Source organism: Anoplophora glabripennis, unplaced genomic scaffold (genome assembly GCF_000390285.2).
Source record: "Anoplophora glabripennis isolate ALB-LARVAE unplaced genomic scaffold, Agla_2.0 scaffold949, whole genome shotgun sequence".
Classification (NCBI taxonomy): Eukaryota; Metazoa; Arthropoda; class Insecta; order Coleoptera; family Cerambycidae; genus Anoplophora; species Anoplophora glabripennis.
In genome coordinates, this window is record NW_019417037.1 from 124117 (window position 1) to 147527 (window position 23411).

Consider the following 23411-nt stretch of genomic DNA (forward strand, 5'->3'; position numbering starts at 1 on the left):
TTTGAAATTATTTGTCTTTGCGGAAAACACTATTTAAATAATATGGGGCCCTTAATCAGTTAGTATGCCAAAAATCTATTTTTTGGTTCAACGAGAAATGTGTGAAATAAATTAATGAAAACAGAGCGCGGAAAAACGTTGAGCAACCATTGCCTGACGTCATAACCGGTACGGGCGACTGGCAGAGCACTCCGCTCGCGCTCGCGATCGCTCTCATCCCATTCTGTGTTATTAATACATACGGTGTGTGGTACGCTTGGCAGTTTCGTTAATCATTGTTTTTATGTCTAAATGGGTCGAAACCGAGAATTGTACAAATATTGTATAGTTCCAGGCTGCAAAAGTACCTCAGGATTGACTCCGAAAAAAAATACTTATTTCAATACCCAAAAATGAAAAGTTTGTGGANGCAGTTTCGTTAATCATTGTTTTTATGTCTAAATGGGTCGAAACCGAGAATTGTACAAATATTGTATAGTTCCAGGCTGCAAAAGTACCTCAGGATTGACTCCGAAAAAAAATACTTATTTCAATACCCAAAAATGAAAAGTTTGTGTGATGTTATCAACGGTTTCCCCAGCCAAGGTATGCAACTCAAAACCACCTTCGTTTTTCTTTGGTTGCACGTCTAGGGGGTTGTAAAATATTATTATTTGAACATTTAGAGCACAATTTTCAACTTTATGCCGGAAAAAAATTCTACCCCTCTAAATGTTCGTGTTCATAAAAAATTCGAAATATCCAGTACCATACCAGTTTAAGGGTTTTAAAAATTGAATAATTTCTTTAGTCATTATGAAGGGACGAAGGGATCAGTTCACGTCTGGCACCCTTGTTCCTACAAAAATTCCTTTATTCTCATAAACTATTTATTTTAAATGTAATTTATTATAAATCCAATTTGTTTTTTAATTTCCACATATATACTACATTTTACCTCTGTACGCGCCACTGTTGTTTACTTATTTTTTGGGGGAGCTCTCTGTTTTACGATCAAGCTCGCCAGGTTAGTATTTGACGTATAACCGACCACTTCGTACACTCGATGCACCTGGGCGACTACAGCTACTACCAGAACACAGTGCGTATGCAGCGGTATTTCAAATTTAACATTCAATTTCATTTTAAATTTGAAATGGTTCATCCTACGCCTCCTAAAAATGATGACACGATTTTCCTTTGATAAAAGACTGACAACTTTTTGCTCTACTTTTCATCGAATACGATCCTACTATATAAGCAACTCAGAACCTCCCTCGTTTTTTTTGGTTGCCCATCTAGGGGGTTATAAATATTATTATTTAAACATTTAGAGCAGAATTTTCAAATTTATGTCGAAAAAAAAATTTCTACCCCATCTAAACGTTCCCGTCCACAAAAATTCCGAAATATGTGGCGAGAGGGACCTGTAAGCAATTTATTTAAATAATAATATTTTACAACTCCCTAGACGGGCAACCAAAGAAAAACGAGGGTGGTTCTGAGTTGCTTCAAATACTAGTCAAAGTACTACTCGCACATACACGTCGTCGCATACATCCACAAGTACCGAGTCTAGTACGTTGGGTACAATTGTACAAAAATGGAAAGCAAAAGAAAAAGTAGAAAAGCGAACCATTTACGTCATTGAGATAAATCCGAAAATGTATTTAGGTATTCCAAGTCATTCTATGTTTGTAATAAATATGTTGTGTGAAAAATGCATTTCAACAAGACTTGATGTATATCTCTTATATAATCTCTATTTATACACTTAAAAATATGGGTATATAATATAGGTAAAAGTATATCAAATATCTACACATCTCTCCGACTGCTCGCGACTTGATCGCCGAGTGGCCGGTATCGTGACGTCATTACCTGTTCTCCCGCAGTGTTGACCTTTTTAAAGGTCTTACAAATTCAGAATTAAATATATCACTTATTAATCCTATTGACCTAATTTTTTTTAGATATATTTAGGTGGTTAAATACTATCAGAAAATGAAAGAAAAAGTTTAAAATTATATATCACTGAATGGGCCTATTATCATATTTCTTCAATCATATTATCAAACTGCACATCAATTTCTTCGTCGACTTCTTGAAGAACATCGTCTTATCTGATACCTCTGTTTGTTGAGCATTGTNCCAATAAAAAACGAGAAATTGAAAAACCTATAGTTAATGAAGCTAGTGAAGTTGCAGTTTTGGGACAAGTTCATCTTGATCCTACATTAAGTACGAGGCAGCTGGCATCTGTGTCTAGGATCAATCGAACTAGCATAGAAACTATTTTGAAGAAGAATAAATTCCATCCATACATAATACATTTAGTCCAGGAACTTCATGAGGTTGATTATGACACCCGTTTGCAATTTTGCGAATTAATGAGTGAGCGAGCAGGGAACGATGATGAATGCAGTTTTTTCTTGAACGGGACGGTAAATCGTCACAATTGCCGCTGTTGGTCCGATTCAAACACAAGAGTTTTTCACGAGGTGCATACACAGCAACCGGAAAAATTAAATGTATGGGCTGGAATTTTCGGTGACCGGCTGGTGGGTCCTTATTTTCTACCTGGTAATTTGACTGGCCAAATGTATTTGTAATTACTGGAAGACGCTATTGACCCTGCCTTGACGGATATTATTGAAAATGTTCCAGAGTATGATGAAGATCATTTGATTTTTCAACAGGTAATTGTCCGTCGGTATTTGGACCAACATTTTCTACAGAATTGGATTGGGAGAAGAGGCCTCCACGATCACCGGATTTATCGCCCCTTGATTTCTTTTTGTGGGGATACCTAAAAAGTAAAATCTATAAATACAGCCAGCGTCGCTGGAGGATTTGCGTCAAAGAATCGTCGACGAATGCCGCCGAATCACTCCGGAAATGCTTCGGAATGTGCGCGAACATTTCGAACAAAATCTTTATTCTTATATGGAAGCGGACGGTCATCAGCTTGAACATTTAATCACTAAGTAGTAAGTAAGCAACTAAACATAATTTAAATTTTAAAATGTAAGTTTTTTTCAATGTATCGGGCGGAATTATAAAATTTAAAGTCTGTTGTAAAGAGAATTGTAAGAGCTTTCAAAAGAAATATTACTCAACCCCCAATGCCATATTTAGGGGTGATGCTTACCCTTGCTTGGGGGTGAAAGTGGCGGAGTCAAAAATACCAGCAAAGAATGTCCCCCTTTAATCTAAAATCGACGGGTCTGAGCGTTTTTCTACAATCTTGACGCAGTTCCTGAAAATGGCTGTTTCGTTTTCATTTGGCCACCATGTATATTTAGAAAACATATTATATTAACTACAAATCCTTATCACAAGGAGGGGAAATTAGTTATGTAATATTTATTTAGAATAAAATATTACAAGTCTTTAAATTAATGATAGGAATTATCTCATGAAACTTGTTCTACATACGCAGCCACGGAGATGTATCTAGGTTATATTATAACTGAGTGTTTTTTCCATTTTAAAAGCACACGTTTAGGTATAATAATAAATTTTTCTAAAAGAGCATTTTAACTTAAAAAACACAGAAAACTTATTATTATATTTTCACTACTTGGCGAACAAACGATTTAACTATTAACTAAACTATGTTTTGTACGTCCTTAATAATATTTAGTCTCTAAAATAAAGTGATAACGTTTTACTTGAAAATTGTCATGTAAATGACATGTATCTATTGCTATGTAGATACGAGTGAAAAATAATTATTAATGTTGCTTTATTGTCTATTTTGAATTAAATTGAATATAAAATTATGCACGATATGCAGTTTGCAAAACTTTGATGCAATATTTGAAGAGCAAATAAATAGAGCTACGAAAAATATATCAGCAAAAATATTTTTTGCAAATAGAATAATTTTTGTTAATAAGTACCTACTATACAACAGTTTTACAACCGCTGACTTTTTACAAGTACCATTTACAAGTATTTACACAAATCGCAGTACATAAAGGTGCTTTTACTTAACAGCTTTTATTACCGACTCTATAATTATGACCATTAATTCATTTTTGCTGAGAAGCCATTTTGATATGTTTATTCTCATTTATTAATATACACACTATAAATACACTGTTCTTTCACAAAAAGAAAATACAGTTAAAAATAAGACTAGAACTAGAAAAATAAATTACTTCACTTAAACATTTTTCACTAATCTTGCTTTAAACTTAAACAATAAAAGGCATAATGAAAATAAACTGGAACTGATGATATCTTAAAATTTAAATAACAATTTCTCTATTTAATACAAATAAGTGCACGGCTCGCGTGGCCACAACTATTCATCTTTTTCTGTATAGGCGACGATTCCAGAAGTTCTCAATATGTTTTGACCATTATGATTATTATTAATTGTTAGCACCGTTTTGCAATTTTGATGATTTGCGGTTAATTCCAAGAAAGTGACGCAGGGAATTATATCTCAACAATTACCGTACGGATTGTACAAAAAATTGATTAAAGCAACCGTTATGCGTAATGACAATTTTTATGGATTTTTTTGCATAATCAAAAATTTCAAACATCATGAGATACCTAGTTAACATTATAATAGATTTAATTGTAATTCATTTAATTAACTTATTTTCGCTTTCAAAATCAAATAAATGTTGATAGTTCTGTTGACACAGTTGCGATGTATTCTGCTTAAAATGGTCGAATATATTCATATAACTCCAAAAATATTACAATTCATCCTCAGAAACATCGTTTCTGAGGATGAAGACAAAAAAGAAACTACTGTTGTATCAAACTGAGTAAGTTTGAACAATGAAATAATGGCAGACGTTTGTTACAGGTACACGATTGGCATGTTCAAGAAGGGATACCGAAAAACTTTAGATGTAGATGACTTGTACAATCCACTCCGTAGCGACCGGAGTATGTTACTAGGTGATAGGTTAGAGAGGTAAGTAAATTTTTTTCTCGCAATTGGAGTAACAATAATATTCAGTTTGCTAAAAACAATTTATTATTATTTATTTATATCATAGATCACAGATATATAAGGGATGTTTCACGTCAAGCGGATCACCGACCTGGACAAAAATTGCGTGGAACGATCGAAACGTGTAAAAGGGCTCAAAATGTTCGTCTAGTAAGAGGCTTTCAAACGCAGAGTGGTACTTTTCAAAAATCCAAAATGACGGACCCAATATGGCGGCCGGAAGCTGGAGAAAACCTGAGTGTACGGCAAAAACGGTTGTGAAAAAAAATAATTCGAAACCAATCGGGTCATTTTTTAGCTAAAATTGTAGCTGAGAGACACCTCTTAAAAGCTGGTGTGGTTGGATGAAAAATCCAAAATGGCGGATCCAACATGACGGTCAAAAGACCGATTTGTTGACTGAATTTTTGAAAATCAACCGATTTACACCAAACTTGGTATACGGGAGCTTTTGAGGTTGCTGATTACGAATCCGAGATTTGCAAAATTCAAGATGGCGGACGAAATTTCGGAAAATCAACCGATTTCCACCAAATCTGTTATAGGGGGGGGGGCTTTCGAAGCTCGTTAAAAAATGACAAATCACGCAATTTTTGTCCAGGTCGATGATCCGCTTGACGTGAAACATCCCATACACATGAGTGTATATAATATTTTTATTTATATTTTTTCAAACAACTGGACATAGCAACACTACCAATAAGTAAGGAGCATTTTCACACTATATCTATCTTGATATGCTGAAAAACAGCCCCAAACGGAAGTTATTAAATTAGTAACTAAGATTATGTAGAAAATAACTGTATCCAGCAATGAATTAGAAAAACAAACTACCTACTCAAACATACTATATGTACCTAAATTTACATTTAATGAATACATTTTATTAAAAGTAAATGGCAAGAAATAAGCAAAAGGAAATTAAAAATTCGAATTCGTAAACATCATTTATTGAAAAAACATTTTATGAATTTAGCATATCTGATCCAGACTCGGTACAAAACTATGTAAACTTTCAAATTACCACTAGTTTCATTTTTGACATGAATGTTGTATATCAACAAAAAATATATCGACAAATTCACATAAAGGAAAATGTGGTCTATAAATGTATCCTGATTTGACCCAGGATGGAATTTTAATCCATTCAATATTATACTTATTGTTTTTAATAATTATTTAACATTATTATTGTAACTAAATGACGGCATTAAACACAATGGGAGGCAATGGGAATAATAAACAACGCATACGGTTATGAAAGGAGGAGGGGGCGACTCAAAAAATGAAGCCAGTTACTCTATTTACCTACAGGTGCACTAAATGCGAGTTTATTTAGAGTACATGATTAATCAGTACCTTTATACCTATATCAGTACCTTTATTTGAGTGAAATGAAATCGGTTTTAGTTGAAATAAATTAGTAAAATTATCAAAATACTGCAGATATAGGTATTAAATATGCTCAATAATTTGATGCAATGAATTTATTTGCCACCTGTAATGTGGTCACTCACACCAGTTATTTACAGTTTAGATATGATAAACATACTGAACAAAAAACTTCGTAGACCAGTTGTTAGTCACCGAAAACTATATAACTATAAAATTAAATTTCCAAACAATTCTAATGAAAAACCACATATACATCAAATTATTAAACAATGTTTGAAACATTGAAAGAAAATATCACCTATTAATTAATTAATTTTGAATAGCTTTAACACCGTTTTGATTCAGATTAAGCCATGAATGTGATATAACCCCCAAATTGTCTGTCACTTGTTTCCTTCATTTTAGTTTCACAATTTAAAAATAGACTAAAATTGTAGCTAAAAAATCTGTTGTGTTATTTCTTAAAATATCACAATTTGTCAAGGTTTGCACTGTAACGGAGAAAAGCACATGTTTTTTTTAATTTTTATACTTGACATATAACCTTCCAATCATATGGTAATAAAATTAATAATAATCAGAAGCGCACAATTTGTAATTATCAATAGGCTTTTCTTGTTTTTCTGAGGTGTTTTTAAATATCAATTCCATTCCAACAATTAAAAAACAACGTTTAATTTGTACTATGGAATCGGTAAAAAAGAAACATTCTTCTGTTTCATGTGATTGCCACATATACAGGGTGTTAAAAAAAGAGTGTAAAATATTTCAGGAGGTAATAGTATGAATAAGCAGAAAGGTCTTAATAAACATTGGTCCGCAAAGTAACGGTTGCGGAGAGATGGACCACTATTCGTTTTTCAAACATTTTATTTTATTAGGAATAAACCGACAAATGAAGCTTTTAACAAACAAAAAACAAAGTTACAGAAGCACGACATCTTCGTCTCAACGATATTCGAACTCTTTCGAAAACACCCTCCTTGGTTTGGATTTCTTGACACTTTTGATTAATCCGTAGCTGCAGCTCTTTCAGGCTATTCACAGGAGTACCATACACTAATGTCTTCAAATATCCCCAAACAAAGAAATCTAGAGGGTTCAGATCAGGCGATCTTGGAGGCCATAAAATAGGTCCGGCCCTTCCTACCCATCTATGTGGAAAAGTTTGGTGTAAATGCTCTCTAACGGCCATGGAAAAATGAGCTGGAACACCATCATGCTGGAACCACATTTGTTGCCTCTGATTCAAAGGAATGTCTTCCAAAAACTCATACAGTGTGTTCTGCAGAAAGGTTGAGGTAAGCAGCGCCTGTTTATCGGTTTGGTAAAACAACAGGACCTAGAAACCTGTCACCTACAATACCCATCCAAATGTTTAATGAAAAACGTGCCTGATGTCCAGATTCTATTAGAGCATGAGGATTTTCGTCGGCCCAAATATGCGTATTGTGAAAATTAAACACTCCATTTCTTGTGAACCCGGCCTCATCAGTAAAAAGAATGTTTGCAAGAAAACGAGGGTCAGCATCATGACGTAGAAACCAGCGGCAAAAAAACAAACGTGCTTGATGATCATTTATTGGATTTAAGGCCTGTACTCGTTGCACATGGTATGAATAAAGCAGTTGCTCGTGAAGGATTCTCCAAACAAGAGGACCACTAATTCCTATCTCGGCTGATATTCTCCGCACACTCGTACCTGGATTCTGTTCTACCAGTGCTAGAATTTCTTCTTCTGCTCTAGGAGTGGATACCGACCTTGGTCTTCCGGATAAATGGCACTGTTTGCTCAAGGAACCGATATCACGCAATCTTTGGTGAATTCTTCCAAACATGCGTTGTGTGTGTTTTGGTTCATACTATTACTCCTTAAATATTTTACACTCTTTTTTTAACACCCTGTATTTAAATAATATTAAAACACCAGTACCTATTGGACGCGATATACAGTTATCCATTATTAAAATAATTATACATATTTTGTACAACACAGCTTCATAAAAATAAAGCAATTACTTATTGTTTGATTGTTATCTAGGTACTGTTAATTTTCATGAAAACAAATGTGTTATTGTAAAACGAACAGTCGTTTCTTGTAGATTTATAAAACATATTACCATGTCATCTCTTAAAAACAATATTCAATAACTAAGGTTTTACAATAAAAAAGTTTTACGATAAGAAATCTATTAGTAACAAGTATGTCAGTCATTCCAAAAAGCGTTTATTTTAATCAAAAGCAAAAAGTGGTAAAGGTAAGCTGGCACATTTCTAATTGTAAATTTGTGTAGATACCTACTAATATTAATAATACAAATACAAAATGAAAAAATAAATTAGAATAATGAAAAAAGTAAATGCGAGTACTTATTTACATAGGATTTATTTCATATAATAATCTTCTAAAAGATTAACATGCCCAGAATATATTACATATTATAATTTCAACGACAAGCTTACTCATATCCGGAGTTTATAATTCGTTTTTATTAAAACAATTCTAAACAGATAATGAAAAATTTTGAATAAATTCCAGTAAAAAAAGGAAACTATTTCGTTATCTAAAAAAAAGAGATAATAACATCATATTGAATTTATCTGTTGGGCCTAATTGGCCTGTATATTCACCAATAATAGGATAAGAAATAACTTTTGAAAATAAAGTGCTTCTGTATCTTATATTAAAATATAATAAATATTGACTAATTTAAAAGACAATTAAATTATATTTGAATTCACCAACTTACCTAGTAAATGAAAAATAATTGCACAATATCCGTTTTTGTTTAAAGAGTGACTGAAACCTCAACAAAATATATAATTTATTTCAAAATCAACCACGATAGACGTCTCCTGTAATTAGCATCAAATATCATCATTAGCATCGAATGTAAATGTTATGTTAATTATGTTACTTAATAGATGTTTTATTGAACATAAGTTGAAAAAGTTGCAAGAACACCCGAAGAATACAAAATTAACTCTCCAAATTAGCGAATATCCATAACCTTGACTTAAACGGTATCTCTTAAAAATAGATTCTTTGTCAAAAATATGGAGGTCATCAGTCCGATCGTGTTTAATCAGCTGGAATTCATTACATTTTTCTTATAAGCTCAGTACAGGATGTTGTTATCTAAATATTTATTTGAACACTGTTTTCAATGTAGAATAGAATTTGCAGAGTAGCGGACTAATACAGTTTTTCGTATTGTTTTAGATTTTACTTACGACGCTGTCATTATTGACACATAATGACATTAAATTTCAGTGCCATCATTTTACAAATAGCACTGTTGTTCTTTTTATAAGGAATGGAAAATAGAACAATATTTATTTATTCAAACATTACAATTTTTATGCGTTAATAAACGAGTTTTGTACAACTATAACAAAACCTTGGGAATTTGTAATATTGAGATCAGAAAATGAAAATTGAGCTTCGGACTTGGAAATAAAATTTATTTCCTGATTCCAGCTGCTTGTTGGAGCATTCATGTTTCACCCAAAACTTTTGATGTTGTTTGCTTCTTATTTTCTACAGGGATGGCCAGAAGTACGGAATAAAATTCATATCTTTTGAATGAGTAATTTTTTTTAAAACGCCGAAACACCTTAACTGATTTTGATTTTTTCCCATCTTTCGGTTAGATAATAATTAATTTTTCTTCAACCCCCTAACCCCCAGCTACCCCTACTTTTTTTTTCAAATGGAAACATAAGGCATGAGGGGGCTCGTTGAAAAGCTTATAGAAAACTGAATCCAGCCATACCAAATAAACAAGTTTTATTTTTTCAATAGCAAGTCTTTTTTCATTTAGAAATTGAAACAACTAGATAATTTACAAAAATAAACTTAATGTCGCAAATGCTGAAAATGTCCTCCATTCACTATTTGGCATTCTCCAAGACGATAGTAAAAGCTATCCAAAGCATTCTGAAGTACTTCAGCTGGTAAATTATACATCTCCGCCCTAATCTTGTTCTTTAAATTCTCAATATTATCCGGTCTGTCCTAGTAGACCCTTTCTCTCAAATATCCCCAAAGAAAATAATCCAGGGGTGTTAAGTCTGGGGATCTTGGCGGCCATTCAACTGTACTCCGTCTACCAATCCAGCGATTTGAAAACATTTCATCTAAGTATCTTCGAACGTCAGTACCAAAATGTGGGTGAGCGCCATCTTGTTGGAACCAAATTCTTCCATTCGGTATATCTGGATCAATTTCATGAGGGAAAATCACAGCTAGAGCAGGTATCAGGTCAAATGTTAGGAAATCCAGGTAGCGTGCGGCAGTAAGACTTTCTTCAAATAAGAATGGGCCCAAGATTCTGTTGTTGATGATACCTGCCCATACATTAACTTTCTGTGGATGCTGCGTATGCGATTCGCATGTCCAGTGTGGATTTTCCTGGGACCAAAAGCGATAGTTGTGCCTGTTAACTACTCCATTTAAATAAAACGTAGCTTTTTTGCGTTTTATTTTATTCTGTGCAAGTTCATGGAGGATAACACTGAAGATAATTGAAGCAGAAAAATTTAACTTTTGGTGAAATCTAAGATGTAAAGAGTTCTAGCTACTAAGTTCGCCATTATAAATAATATACATATTATGGTATATTAGAGACAATAACCTACAGAAATTATTTTATAAAGATTCTAAATATGTTCGGAATGACCAAGAGCATACTGCTCAGGACACAAAAGCAGCAGAAAATTAGTTTTGTATTTCAAAAATGAAAACAAAATACCTCATTTTTACGATATTGACTTTCAATCTCAATTTTTTCACCATTTTAATCATGCGCACAAAATTTGGTTTCAGTATAGGTATTTGTTTGTTCAAAATTTATTTAGATGTAACTATATTTTTAATAAGTTTAACATCCTAAAAGAAACATTTTTCGAAATGTTTGCAACTTACGCAAGTTTTATTAATTTTTTCAATATAATATATTTTCCAGTCTAGTGTTTATGACAATAATTGAACATGAACATTGAACAGAAACATGAACTTTCTAAGCTCAGTTCTTTTGGTTCAGCAACATTGCAACTCTTAAGTACTATCTCAGTTGTTAAACTTGATTTAATTGTGACTTTGTACAGTCTGTATGTGTTCGATCCTAAAGAACTACCCAATAACGTGTCCACCTAGTTTTTTAATTTTGTTAACGGGATATCAAGAGTATGTATGTATGTCGGAGAGTGGTGGAATTGTTTTTCCATCGCAGTACTTAGGCCTTATTAGGCCCCTTGTACGCCCTCCTTCATTTCTCGAGTACTTTTCTTAAAACCATCCTATTTACTACACAGGTGGCTTGGTGGCAAAGTCTCTTACAGTTTATGTATGATAGCATGGTCTTGAGTTACAGATATTTTCTTTGCTCTGTTCTCATTACCATTTATCGGGGACCACACGCATGCGGAAAATGTTGAGCGACCCAGGTCTCTGGTAGGCTGCCACAGCCACGTCCCCGAGCCTGAATTAGGTCACCCATCCAAATCCCAGCCTGCGTCCGTGATGCTTACCTCGGCAGATCGAAATCCACCGGCCAAGACACCCGGCTAGGTGGTCCCCTATCAAGAGTATCATTCTCTGTATGAACCAAAGCAACTCTAATACTAATAAAATCCTTGTTACAGAAACTGGAATAAGAACGAAGAGAAAGCAAAAAAGAACAACAAGAAACCGAGCCTCCTTAGAGTATTAGTAGCTACCTTCTGGCCAGAGTACTTATATTTAGGTGTACTTTTAGCATTCATGGATATATTCATTCGCCTAAGCCAACCCCTGATGCTTGGGAGGCTCTTAGAATATTTCAAGCCAGTACCTACTGTCACCAAGACTGAAGCCCTGTGGTATGCCGGTGGCGTCGTAGTATTAAATGCCCTTAGTGCCTTATTCATGAATCAGTATATAATGGGAGCATTCCACTACGGAATGAAAGTACGAGCGGCGTGTTGTGCGTTAATTTATAGAAAAGTAAGTAACCTGAATAAATATTCATATACAGGGTGAATCAGTCATAATGTCATTAATTTTAATCACGTATTCGAAAGGCCTAATAGACAGAAAATCAAAAAAAATTACTCGACTTTTAAAAAATAAGTAATTTACCCCTTAACCCCCGTCAACTCGGCGCTCCACTTCGAAACCGGCCGGCGGAGTACACAGCTATCGGACGTTGTAACAACTGATTTCCCAGTCGTCCAGTTTTGCAGTTGCTTTCAAAATCAAAGTGCAACGGATCTCAACCATTCAACTCTGAAAAATAATAAGTCACATAGTAAGATATATGTACTACAAACTGAATAGTTACTTGAATTACTCATATTCAATTATAAAACGTAGTGAAAACATTAAAAATATTTGAAATACTAAATTGTATAACCTAACATTCGAAAATAATTGTTATCCTTACACATTTGTTTTAATTAACAAATAAATATTTGTTAATATTTAAAATGTAAAAAAAAAATCTTAATCATTCATGTATCTAGCTAAAAAGCTGTCTTTATTCGATGTAGCTACCTACGGATTAAAACGGCATTAAAAACTAGGTTAGTGACCGCATATTATGGTAGGTCAAGATTCATTCTGGTTAAACCGTTGTGGGTCAGCGATCAGGAGCAGTGTGAAAAGGGGTTTAAATAATGATTTGTAAATATTTTTTTCAGCGTAAACATGCATTTTAAAATTTTTTAAATCGCGTATTCGTATTCTACTCATTTTCCCTATCTTCCCTTAATTAATGACATTATGAGCGAATCACCATGTAGACAACTATAGCTGATTAATAATTACTTATTAATTACTACTATGTTTAATTTATCGTTAAGTACCGGTCTTTTCCCTGACATTTGAAAGTAATCTCGAATCTCTCCAGTTTTAAAAAAGGTGAAAATCCGATGTTAATAATAATTATAGGCCTATATTTGATTTGCATTTTTCCCAAGTTGTCGAAGTGGAAGTGGTCGAAGGCGTTTGATATGATCAAACATCGACCGGTATCAATCTTACATTGATCCAAGCTTCTACTCCACCATGCCAGTTGCCTAATTCCCCTCTACGAATGTAGCTGAATTACGGTCTTTCAGCTACGGGATCGAACTCTAACAACGGCATTCAAGGATTCAAGTACTGACGCCTCAAATCAACCTACCAGCCTACTCTGAAATTCAAGATCAATAGTATGTTATCAATATTTCGTAATTTAATAGTATTTAAAGCGTTGTTTTTTCTTGTTGTATTTAGTTGGGTATTTTTTACTCATTGGCAAAAAACGAAAAAAGATTTTATGTAAATCGTAAATCGTAAACAATTATTATCTACTTTCCCATATTGAGCTACTTGTGATTAGGCAAAAATCATTCGGGAACAAGGGGTTATTTAGTTCAGATTTCTTTTTTTTTAGTTCTGATTTCAGTGTTGCAGAAATGCCTACTGAAATTTAAAATAGTAATAAAATATTTCACAAGTAGAGCGGTTTTTCAGGTTACTATGCCGTGGTGTGTGTACTTCTTCGTCGCCAGCAACAAAATTACCTTTCACTTCCTTATCCTTAGCTAGGATTATTTTACCTGTCCTTGTTGTTCTCAGGCAAGGCTCTATAGGGACATAGCCATTACTAGAACACCTAGGCCCGCTCTGATGTTCATTGCGGTTCATCATTTTTTATTTCTTAACGATTGGTATAGGTATAAATAAAAACTGATAAGGAGATAATATAAAATTTATAAATAAACTGAAAGCATGGCTATATTTCAAAGTTATACAGTACTAAAGAGATATGTATGCTCTTTTATGAATTATACCTATTAATTTTGCCTATACCATTTAAATTTTATGGGGCTTTCTTCTACTAATATCATTTAAGTAATTTAATTTTCAACAAAGTAAAAAGATATTAGTCTCCTTTTTTAATTTCAGGCATTGAGGTTAAGTAAGACTGCCCTCGGAGACACAGCATCCGGAAAGATAGTTAATTTGCTTTCAAACGATGTTAGTAGATTCGATGTCGTCTCCATTTTTTTACATCCCATGTGGGTGGCTCCAACCGCAGCCATAATTGTGGTGTACTTCTTGTATGCCGAAGCTGGATATGCTGGAGCTTTGGGGATTATACCTGTCTTCCTCGTAGTTCCGTTTCAAGGTAGGAGTAATATATAAATATTAATGGATAACTACCGAAATCCTTCAGAGATCACTAAAATCCTGCTCTTCAACCTAGAATAGCTTTGATACCACGAAAATTTAAATTAATATTTCAGGTTACACTGGCAAACTGTCTGCTATATACAGAAAACAAACAGCTTTGAAGACAGATGAAAGAGTAAGGCTGATGGATGAAATTATTTCTGGAGTTCAAGTAATCAAAATGTACGCCTGGGAAAAGCCATTCGAAAAGATAATAAAATTCGCGAGAAAGGCTGAACTTAAAATTGTTATGAAATCTTCTTATATTAGAGCAGTATTTATGACTTTCAACTTATTCACCACTAGAGTTGCACTGTTCTGTACTTTATTAACCATTGCATTGACTGACCAACCAATCACAGCTGCCAAAGTACGTATCTTTAACCTGTTTTCATATTTTCGTTTTTATTTTCTGTTGTATCTATTTTAAAGACTATAGTGAGACAAAAGATCGGTTTTGTTTCGGAAAAAAGTGGCTTCACATCCAACTAGTACATATGTTTTTTTTATTTAACACTAAGCTGATTTTCACTGTTTTCTTGTTAATTGTCTATATGTAAAGAACAAAAAAATTTATATCATATTTGCGTTATCACATTATCACTAAGTTCAACTTGATTGGTGCAATGGTTTTGGAAACATTGCCAGAATTCGATTTTTTTATTTTATTTTTTCAACAGTCTTCCATTAATCTGCATCCCACTCTTAATGCAACGCCCTGTATGTTAGTGACTATCTGATATCATTTAATATTTCATGTTTAAACTTAAAGGTTTTCATTTTTTATAACAGGCACAAAAAAAATATATCAAGACCCAGAGGGTGGACCCCTCTACCCCTCCGTTTTTGGGGTCGCTGAAACCGAATATGACAATTAAAAAAAATTAACTAGCCATTTGCCCATTACCACGCCCATACACCACCTTCTGGGAGTTGAAATGTCAAGTCTCATACAAAATCGAATAGGGTGTGTATTTCTATGTTTCTTGGGCCACTAAAAACCAGAAAAGACTACCAAAAATGAATAGACCTCCTCGTTACCCGCTAGCGTCTCTTTACCACCCCCATACACTTCTCTCTGGAAGTTCAAATATCAATTCTCACACAAAGTCGAGTAGGGTGTGTATTCATATGTTTTCTGGGCCACTAAGAACGAAGAAGACTACCAAAAATGAATTAGATCTCTTCGCTACCCTCTAGCGTGACTTTACCACCCCCATATACCCCCTTATGGGGGTTGAAGTGTCAATTCTCATACAAAGTCGAGTGGGTTGTGTATGCCTACATCTTCTAGGCTGCTGAAAACTAAGAGTACTACCGAAAATGAATCCAACCCCCTCATCTACCCTCAGCACCCTTTGCCACCCACATTTGTGTTCAGCAGCCTAGAAAACATAGGTATAGACAATCCACTCGATTTTGTATGAAAATTGACACTTTAACCCCCAGGGGGTACCCCTAGGGGGTAACGAGAAGTCTTATTAATTTTTGGTAGTCTTCTTCGTTCTTAGTGGCCCAGAAAACATAGAAATACACACCCTACTCGACTTTGTACGAGAATTGTCATTTCAACTCCCAGAAAGGGGTGTACGGGGTGGTAAAGAGACGCTAGAGGATAACGAGGGGGTCTAATTCATTTTTGGTAATCTTCTTCGTTCTTAGTGGCCCAGAAAACATAGAAGTAAACACCCCACTCGACTTTGTATGAGAATTGACATTTCAACTCCCAGAAGGGGGTGTATGAGGGTGGTAACGTGGAAATGGCTAGTTAAATTTTTTTATGGTCATATTCGGTTTCAGCGACCTCAAAAACGGAGGGCTAGGGGGGTCTACCCTCTGGGTCTTGACATTTTTTTGTGTGCCTGTGTAATTAATGTACTCAAAAATTTAATACATATTTTTTTTTCAAATATTAATAGTAACACTATTAATTTATTGACAATATCTACGACACAAATATTTGACTAAAATCCATCTAATTCCCCACCATATACGATTTATTTGAGAGCATTGAATTTCCGTTATAGTATTACATAATATGGTATGGTTCAAAAGATTTAACTTTTTTATATTCAACCAAATTAAGTAACGTGCTTGAATAGAATCCGAGATTTCACTCGAATTTTATCTTTAGTTTAACAAATTGACAAAAAATGTATGAAAAGCCCCCAGTTCCTTTCAAGCAAAATCCAACTGAAGCCAATATTCGCTTATTTCTCCAAATAAATTTTGTTTTAGGTATTTGTGCTCATGACTTACTTCAACGTCCTATCCCAAACAATGTCTACGATGTTTGTTAGAGGTATTTCGGAAATAGCAGAATTATTTGTAGCCATCAAGAGATTACAAGAATTCATGATGAATGAAGAATTTGTCCCCATTTCTTTTTCACAGAATAATAACAATTCGAATTACATTATTGATAAAAATGCTATTAGTTTGAAACAACTCACGGCAAAATGGCATGCTTCTTCGACTGACTCCGCTCTAACTAACATTAATTTAAATGTTCCCAGAGGCAGGCTGATAGGAATCATTGGACCTGTGGGGTGCGGAAAAAGTTCTCTTTTGCAGACAATTTTGGGTAAGTAAAATATTCACATAAGGTAAAGTTCACATAGAATTAGAACAATAAAACGAGTGAATCAGTGATTTTCCTCTCTCCCTATCTCTGCCTCTCTCTCTTCCTATCTCTCTCTCTCACTCACTCTCTATATCTCTCTCCCTCGTCCTGAAAGATTGAATAAATTTGGTAACACATCGACAAAGTATCTTTTTCGTGACAAAATAAGCTTGCTTCCTGATTTTTCTTCCAAGAAAATTGTGATTGCATCTCTTAATTCTTAAACATTCACATGTTGTAAAGTTCTTTACATGATACAGAGAAAAGGTTTAATTTTAAATGTGTGGTGGTGTTGTAGAGATGAGGCAGGAGAGGTACAAGTAAAGCTGTTTGATTTCGAATAACAATAATCTTAATATTGAGCAAAAAAAAACACAAGTAGTAATCAAGCCTTTAAGGCGGCAGACCTGCTCCTTGCTAATATCGCTAGTAGCGGAGTGCCACGCCAGGATATTCGGCTTGATGTGCGTCGATGATTTACCTCAGCTAAACTGTGGTTACTTGACAATTTCCAGTTCACCACCCTTGTAGCACTTTCAATACATTCTCCCTTAGGATTTTCCATATTAAATACTGATTTCTTCTTACTACTCTTGCGACCATATACCTTATAAACTACAAAGTCTATACTTGTGGCGTGTGTCCACCAACTCAAAAACTTCCTTAATTCAGAGTACACCTCAGTCGTTTTTTTTTAATTATTATGCAACATAATAATGAACAACTGAGCATACATATTTGTTACAATAAAGCTAATATTAACTACTACAGTAGCAATAGCTGTTGTGAATCTAGTAACGCGTCTTCGTACAATACGGAGAGCTATGTCTTTACAACGTTTGCAGGTTTTAACATCTTCTAGGCATTACTGGAGCTCCATCAATAAAAGTGTGTAGGTCTATTTGTTATAAGTTTGTCAATACCAATACCTCTTCAATTGCTGATGTTTCACCCCAAATTCGAATATTATGACAAAGATTATCACTGTTATTCGACGAGCAACAATATCATTTGATAGAAGGATATACCGCAGAACGTAATATTTACAATTTGCATTACTGCTGGGAAAATAAGTTCTTCCTCAATGTTGTGCAGCTTTTGCCTCTAACTATTTGATACAAAATGAATGCAAATATTCATGAAATACTGTTTTCTTTTTGACTATCTGAGTTGTTACATTTTCATGTGATCGAGTACCCACTAGTAATTAAAGACGAATCTAAAATGCGGGAGGCCATGAATGAAGCTAATGCGGATAGTTGGAATGCAGATACTAAACAGTTGAAAATCACCAACTAGACACTATGCAGCATTCTATATTTTACATTTATTGTTTTGCAGGCGAATTGGAAGTAGCCAGTGGCACCATACAAATTAATGGAACCATGTCCTATGCATCACAAGAACCTTGGGTATTTGCGGCTACTGTTCGTCAAAATATTCTCTTCGGAGCGGAATACGACAAAAAGCGCTACCACGACGTCATTCGTGCATGTGACTTAGAAAAGGATTTTAAACAATTCCCAAACGGAGACCAAACAATCGTTGGCGACAGAGGTGCTTCTTTAAGTGGTGGGCAAAAAGCTAGGATAAATCTGGCCAGAGCTGTTTACCGAGACGTAGATATTTATTTGCTAGATGATCCTTTATCCGCTGTGGACATCCACGTGTCAAAGCACTTATACGATGAATGCATTAATGGGTATTTAGTTAATAAAACTAGGATTCTGGTAACACACCAGGTACATCATTTAAAAGATGCTGACCACATCCTAATTCTTAATCACGTAAGTCCGAAAACAATTAGTTACAGATGTGTAAATATAAAGAGAATTATTTACAGGGGCAAATAGAAAATGAAGGTACATTCAGATATTTATCCGAAAGTGATAATTTGTATGCCAAATTACTTACCTCGGAACCTGAACCAACTGATGAAGAAAGGCAGAAACAAATAGAGAATGTCAAAATTTTAAGAAAAATGTCCATAAGGGTAAGTACGCCACCCAGTTATTGATTTAAAAAATATATTTGAAATAAATAAATAATAATAATAGTAATAGTAATAGTAATAGTAATTGTAATTGTAATTGCAATAATAATAATAATATGTATCAATTTTTTTTAGAGTACTAAGTCGTCTATGGCCAGTGCCATAAGCGAGTTAAGTCTGCCAGATAGCATCCTGCAAGAAGATAATGAGGAATACGAATCGGAAGAAGAAATAAAAATTAAAGATATGCAAGAAGTATCATCTAAAGGCAATGTTCATGGATCTCTTCTCTGGAAATACTTCCACTCTGGCGGAAATTTCTGTTTCGTGGCTATAGTTATAATATTATATATCTTAGCGCAGTTGTCGGCAGGTGGTGTGGATTATTTTGTCAGTTTCTGGGTTAACATTGAAGAGTTTAGAAATACTTCCCCTCCCAAGAATGGAACCGAGGAAGTTACCGTTAGACCATCCGTTGATTGGTCAACAGAAACTTGTGTTAACATCTATGGAGGATTTATAGTTGCTCTTTTTGTTACAGCCCTATTGAGATCCGTGCTCTTTTACAAATTAGCAATGATCAGTTCACAAAAACTGCATAACATGATGTTCCATAGTATAATTGGTACGACCATGAGATTTTTTGACACAAATCCCAGTGGTCGTATCTTAAACAGATTTTCTAAAGATATGGGTGCCATAGATGAACTTTTACCAAAAGTAATTATCGATGCTGGACAGGTTAGCATACATGTTACAAATATCCACTTGCCGCTTCACTTACCCGTTATTTTTTTTTAGATCATGCTGTCAATGGCTGGTTCCCTAGTTTTAGTTGCTGTTGTGAATCCACAATTTTTAATATTAGTGGCAATATCTGGTGTATTCTTCATATTATTAAGACACGTTTTCTTAAGATCCTCAAAAAATATTAAAAGATTAGAAGGAATTAGTAAGTCTATGACATATTGAATTTAAAGAGATTATTAATATATTTAATTTTAGTGAGAAGTCCCGTCTTCACGCATTTAAATGCAACTCTACAGGGATTAACTACAATAAGGGCATTTGGTGCACAGGACATTTTGAGAAACGAATTTGACAAACACCAAGATTGTCACTCCAGTGCCTGGTTTATGTTCATTGCAGCAAGTTCGGCGTTTGGATTTTGGTTGGACATTTTATGCGTTATTTTTGTTGGCCTCATTACGTTTAGTTTCCTCACATTTGGCGAAAGTATGTATATAAACATCGTATAGAAGATTTCCCTACAATGATTATTTTCTTTTATTAGACTTAGGCCTGCGTGGAGGAGATGTGGGCCTGGCAATTACACAATCGGCAGCCCTAACTGGTTTACTGCAATGGGGAATGCGTCAATCAGCAGAGGTGTCGAATCAGCTGATGTCCGTTGAAAGAGTTTTAGATTACAAACAGTTACCTCAAGAAAAACAACCAGATATACCCAAAAATCCGCCGAAAGCTTGGCCAGACAAAGGTGAAATCGTCTTTAATAACATGGGACTGAAATACATTGAAACTGGAGATCTTGTTTTGAAAAATCTGAATCTAGTAATTAAACCAAATGAAAAGGTATGCAGAAATAGAATTATCATAATCATCGTTCTACTAAAGATATGTAAATAATACATTTTTAATTATTGATTAATATGTACATATTTTAAAACTTTTTGTAAAAACCTACATTTTTTTAATAATAAATTATTACATTCTAGATTGGAATTGTGGGCAGAACTGGTGCTGGAAAATCGTCTCTAATTTCAGCTTTATTTAGACTGGCAGTAGTAGAAGGAGAAATAAAAATCGATGAAATTGATACCAAAGATCTCATTTTGAAAGATCTCAGATCGAAAATATCTATTATTCCTCAAGATCCTGTTTTATTCTCAGGAACCTTGCGATATAATTTAGATCCGTTTGAAGAATATCCGGACGACGTACTTTATAGCGCCATAAATGATGTTGAATTGAATGATCCTTCCAATATAATCAACAGATTAGAAAACAGAGTAACTGACAGGGGCGCAAACTACAGCGTTGGTCAGAGACAACTTATTTGTTTAGCCAGAGCTATCATAAGGAATAATAAGATACTCATGTTGGATGAAGCCACTGCAAATGTAGATCCACAGTAAGTTATCATATCTTTGTGTGCCATATTTAATTAAATACGAAACATTTCATTTGTACTTACTTTATACATCTGCTCTTAAGTCAGTTCCTCATTCTTCATTCTTTTAAAACAAACTTTATTTTGCAGAACCGATGCCCTGATCCAGAAAACGATCCGCAGAAAGTTTGCAAACTGCACGGTATTAACAGTAGCCCATCGTTTAAATACAATAATGGACTCGGATAAAGTATTAGTAATGGATTCTGGTACGATGATTGAATTTGATCATCCGCATGTTCTCCTACAAAACCAAAATAGCGTATTTTATAAAATGGTAGCAGAATCTGGTAAATCACTGGCCGATCAACTTAGAAGAATTGCTAGGGAAAGCTACCAAAGGCAGCATGCTGTTCCAGAATAGAGCTGTTTGTTATACATATTTTTAGGGAACATTTTATATATATTGCATGTTTCCCAGTTTCGTATTGAAAGATATTTATTTAAATACTTAAGGATGTTCCAGTGGTATGATACTAGGAGACCTGCAGTTTTAAGGCAGTTTTAACTTAAATTGTACATAGTTATATATTTTTAATAAATATTAATTATACGTATATATATTTTTCTGCAAATCTACTTAATGTTCTGTTATTTTGTAAAAAATATATATAATTTGTGATAGTATATAATCCGCTGTTTCTTTATTGTCACCTTATGGATAGTTATCATTACATAATTTCTGTTTGTAACTCATAAACACAATTTCATATTCAGTGTCCAAAAATTAAAAGAAAACAGAATAAGTTAACACACAAATAACACAGGACCACAAAAAAAAATCGACGAAAGGTCGCCTCGGCCAAACCTATCGTATTATATGTTTTTTGGGTCGTTGAAACCGAATCGGCAACTCATTTGATCCCATCACGAGTTTTTTTCTAACCTCAAAAAATTGCTGAAAAATGGTAGAATTCAACAAAATCAACCCTGCAACCTGTTAAAACCTTATAACTCCACATCCTTATGATGCCGAACAAGCTCGACAAGCCGTAAAATGATAACTCCTAACCGTAAAAATACATAACCTCAAAATTGGATGAGCCCAAAACCCAAAAGCCCAAAATAAGCAGCGAATAAACTTACACATAGGGCACAAACCTTCATTTTTGAATAGTAAACCCTTTTAACCTAAAACCCCGAAACCCCATAATCTGAAAACTCGACAAGGCCTCAATCTGAAACCTCAAAACCCTGAAGCTGAAAAACCCTAAAATCCCAAAACTTCAAAACCAGGGCCGGCATAAAGATGAGGGTAGTGATCACTTCGAGCGTCACACATGAGCAGCGAAGATACACACTTCGAACAAAGAAGCCACTGGCCGAAACTCATAAACTTAAGCACCCGAACCCACATACCCTGGATGAGGGTAACTCTCTAAACCCGAGTTCCCAAACCCACATAGCCTGAGTGCAGTAAGATCTCTAAACTCGGACTCCCAAACCCACATACCTTGGGCACAGCAAACCCTCAAACCCAAGCTCCTAAACCCTTTCGTCGATTTTTTTTGTGGTACTGTGTTATTCCCAAATCCCTTGGACCATAACTTGACGGACGAGAGGCTATGGCTTCAACATAATGGGGCCTTGGCATACTACACTGTTATTATTTGTCAATATCTGGATAGAATTTTCCCCGGTAGGTGGATAGGACGGCGAGGTACCATCGAATGGCCAGCTCTCCAGATCTTACACCGCTAGAACTTTTTTTGTGGGGACATCTCAAAAGTGAAGTTTACATTCAAAAACCACATAACACTGATTAGCTGAAGAAAAGAATAAGAGATGAAATCAGAGCAATAACACCCGAAATGTTACGTAATGTAAGGGACGAAACCTATCACAGACTATAATGTTGCCAACAATTAAATGGTGCACATTTTGAGCAATTGCTACGTTGAAATATAATAAACTTAACATTTCCATTTTAATGTTATGCAACCCTCAACCTCTTGAAAAATAATAAATGTGATCGCTGGATCGTCTTTCTGTCACCTTTCCAATGAGGGGTCACACGCCATACTGTTGCATTTCAAAAAAAAAAGTTGG

At 34.5% G+C, this 23411-nt stretch overlaps 1 protein-coding gene across 2 annotated transcripts in view; it reads left to right on the forward strand.

The window, feature by feature from the left end:
* Window positions 1-21942, forward strand: part of LOC108913926 (multidrug resistance-associated protein 4-like) — a 31711-nt gene extending 9769 nt beyond the window's left edge. For both annotated transcript variants that reach the window (XM_018719575.1, XM_018719576.1), the window contains exons 3-15: window positions 4811-4921; window positions 12002-12341; window positions 14289-14511; window positions 14630-14925; window positions 16794-17139; window positions 18520-18965; window positions 19022-19171; window positions 19307-19912; window positions 19973-20123; window positions 20177-20407; window positions 20466-20764; window positions 20908-21323; window positions 21453-21942. In XM_018719575.1, the coding sequence (XP_018575091.1) occupies window positions 4811-4921; window positions 12002-12341; window positions 14289-14511; window positions 14630-14925; window positions 16794-17139; window positions 18520-18965; window positions 19022-19171; window positions 19307-19912; window positions 19973-20123; window positions 20177-20407; window positions 20466-20764; window positions 20908-21323; window positions 21453-21726 (3889 nt within the window). In that variant the 3' untranslated portion in view covers window positions 21727-21942. The remainder of the gene's footprint in view (window positions 1-4810; window positions 4922-12001; window positions 12342-14288; window positions 14512-14629; window positions 14926-16793; window positions 17140-18519; window positions 18966-19021; window positions 19172-19306; window positions 19913-19972; window positions 20124-20176; window positions 20408-20465; window positions 20765-20907; window positions 21324-21452) is intronic.
* Window positions 21943-23411: the final 1469 nt, after the last annotated feature.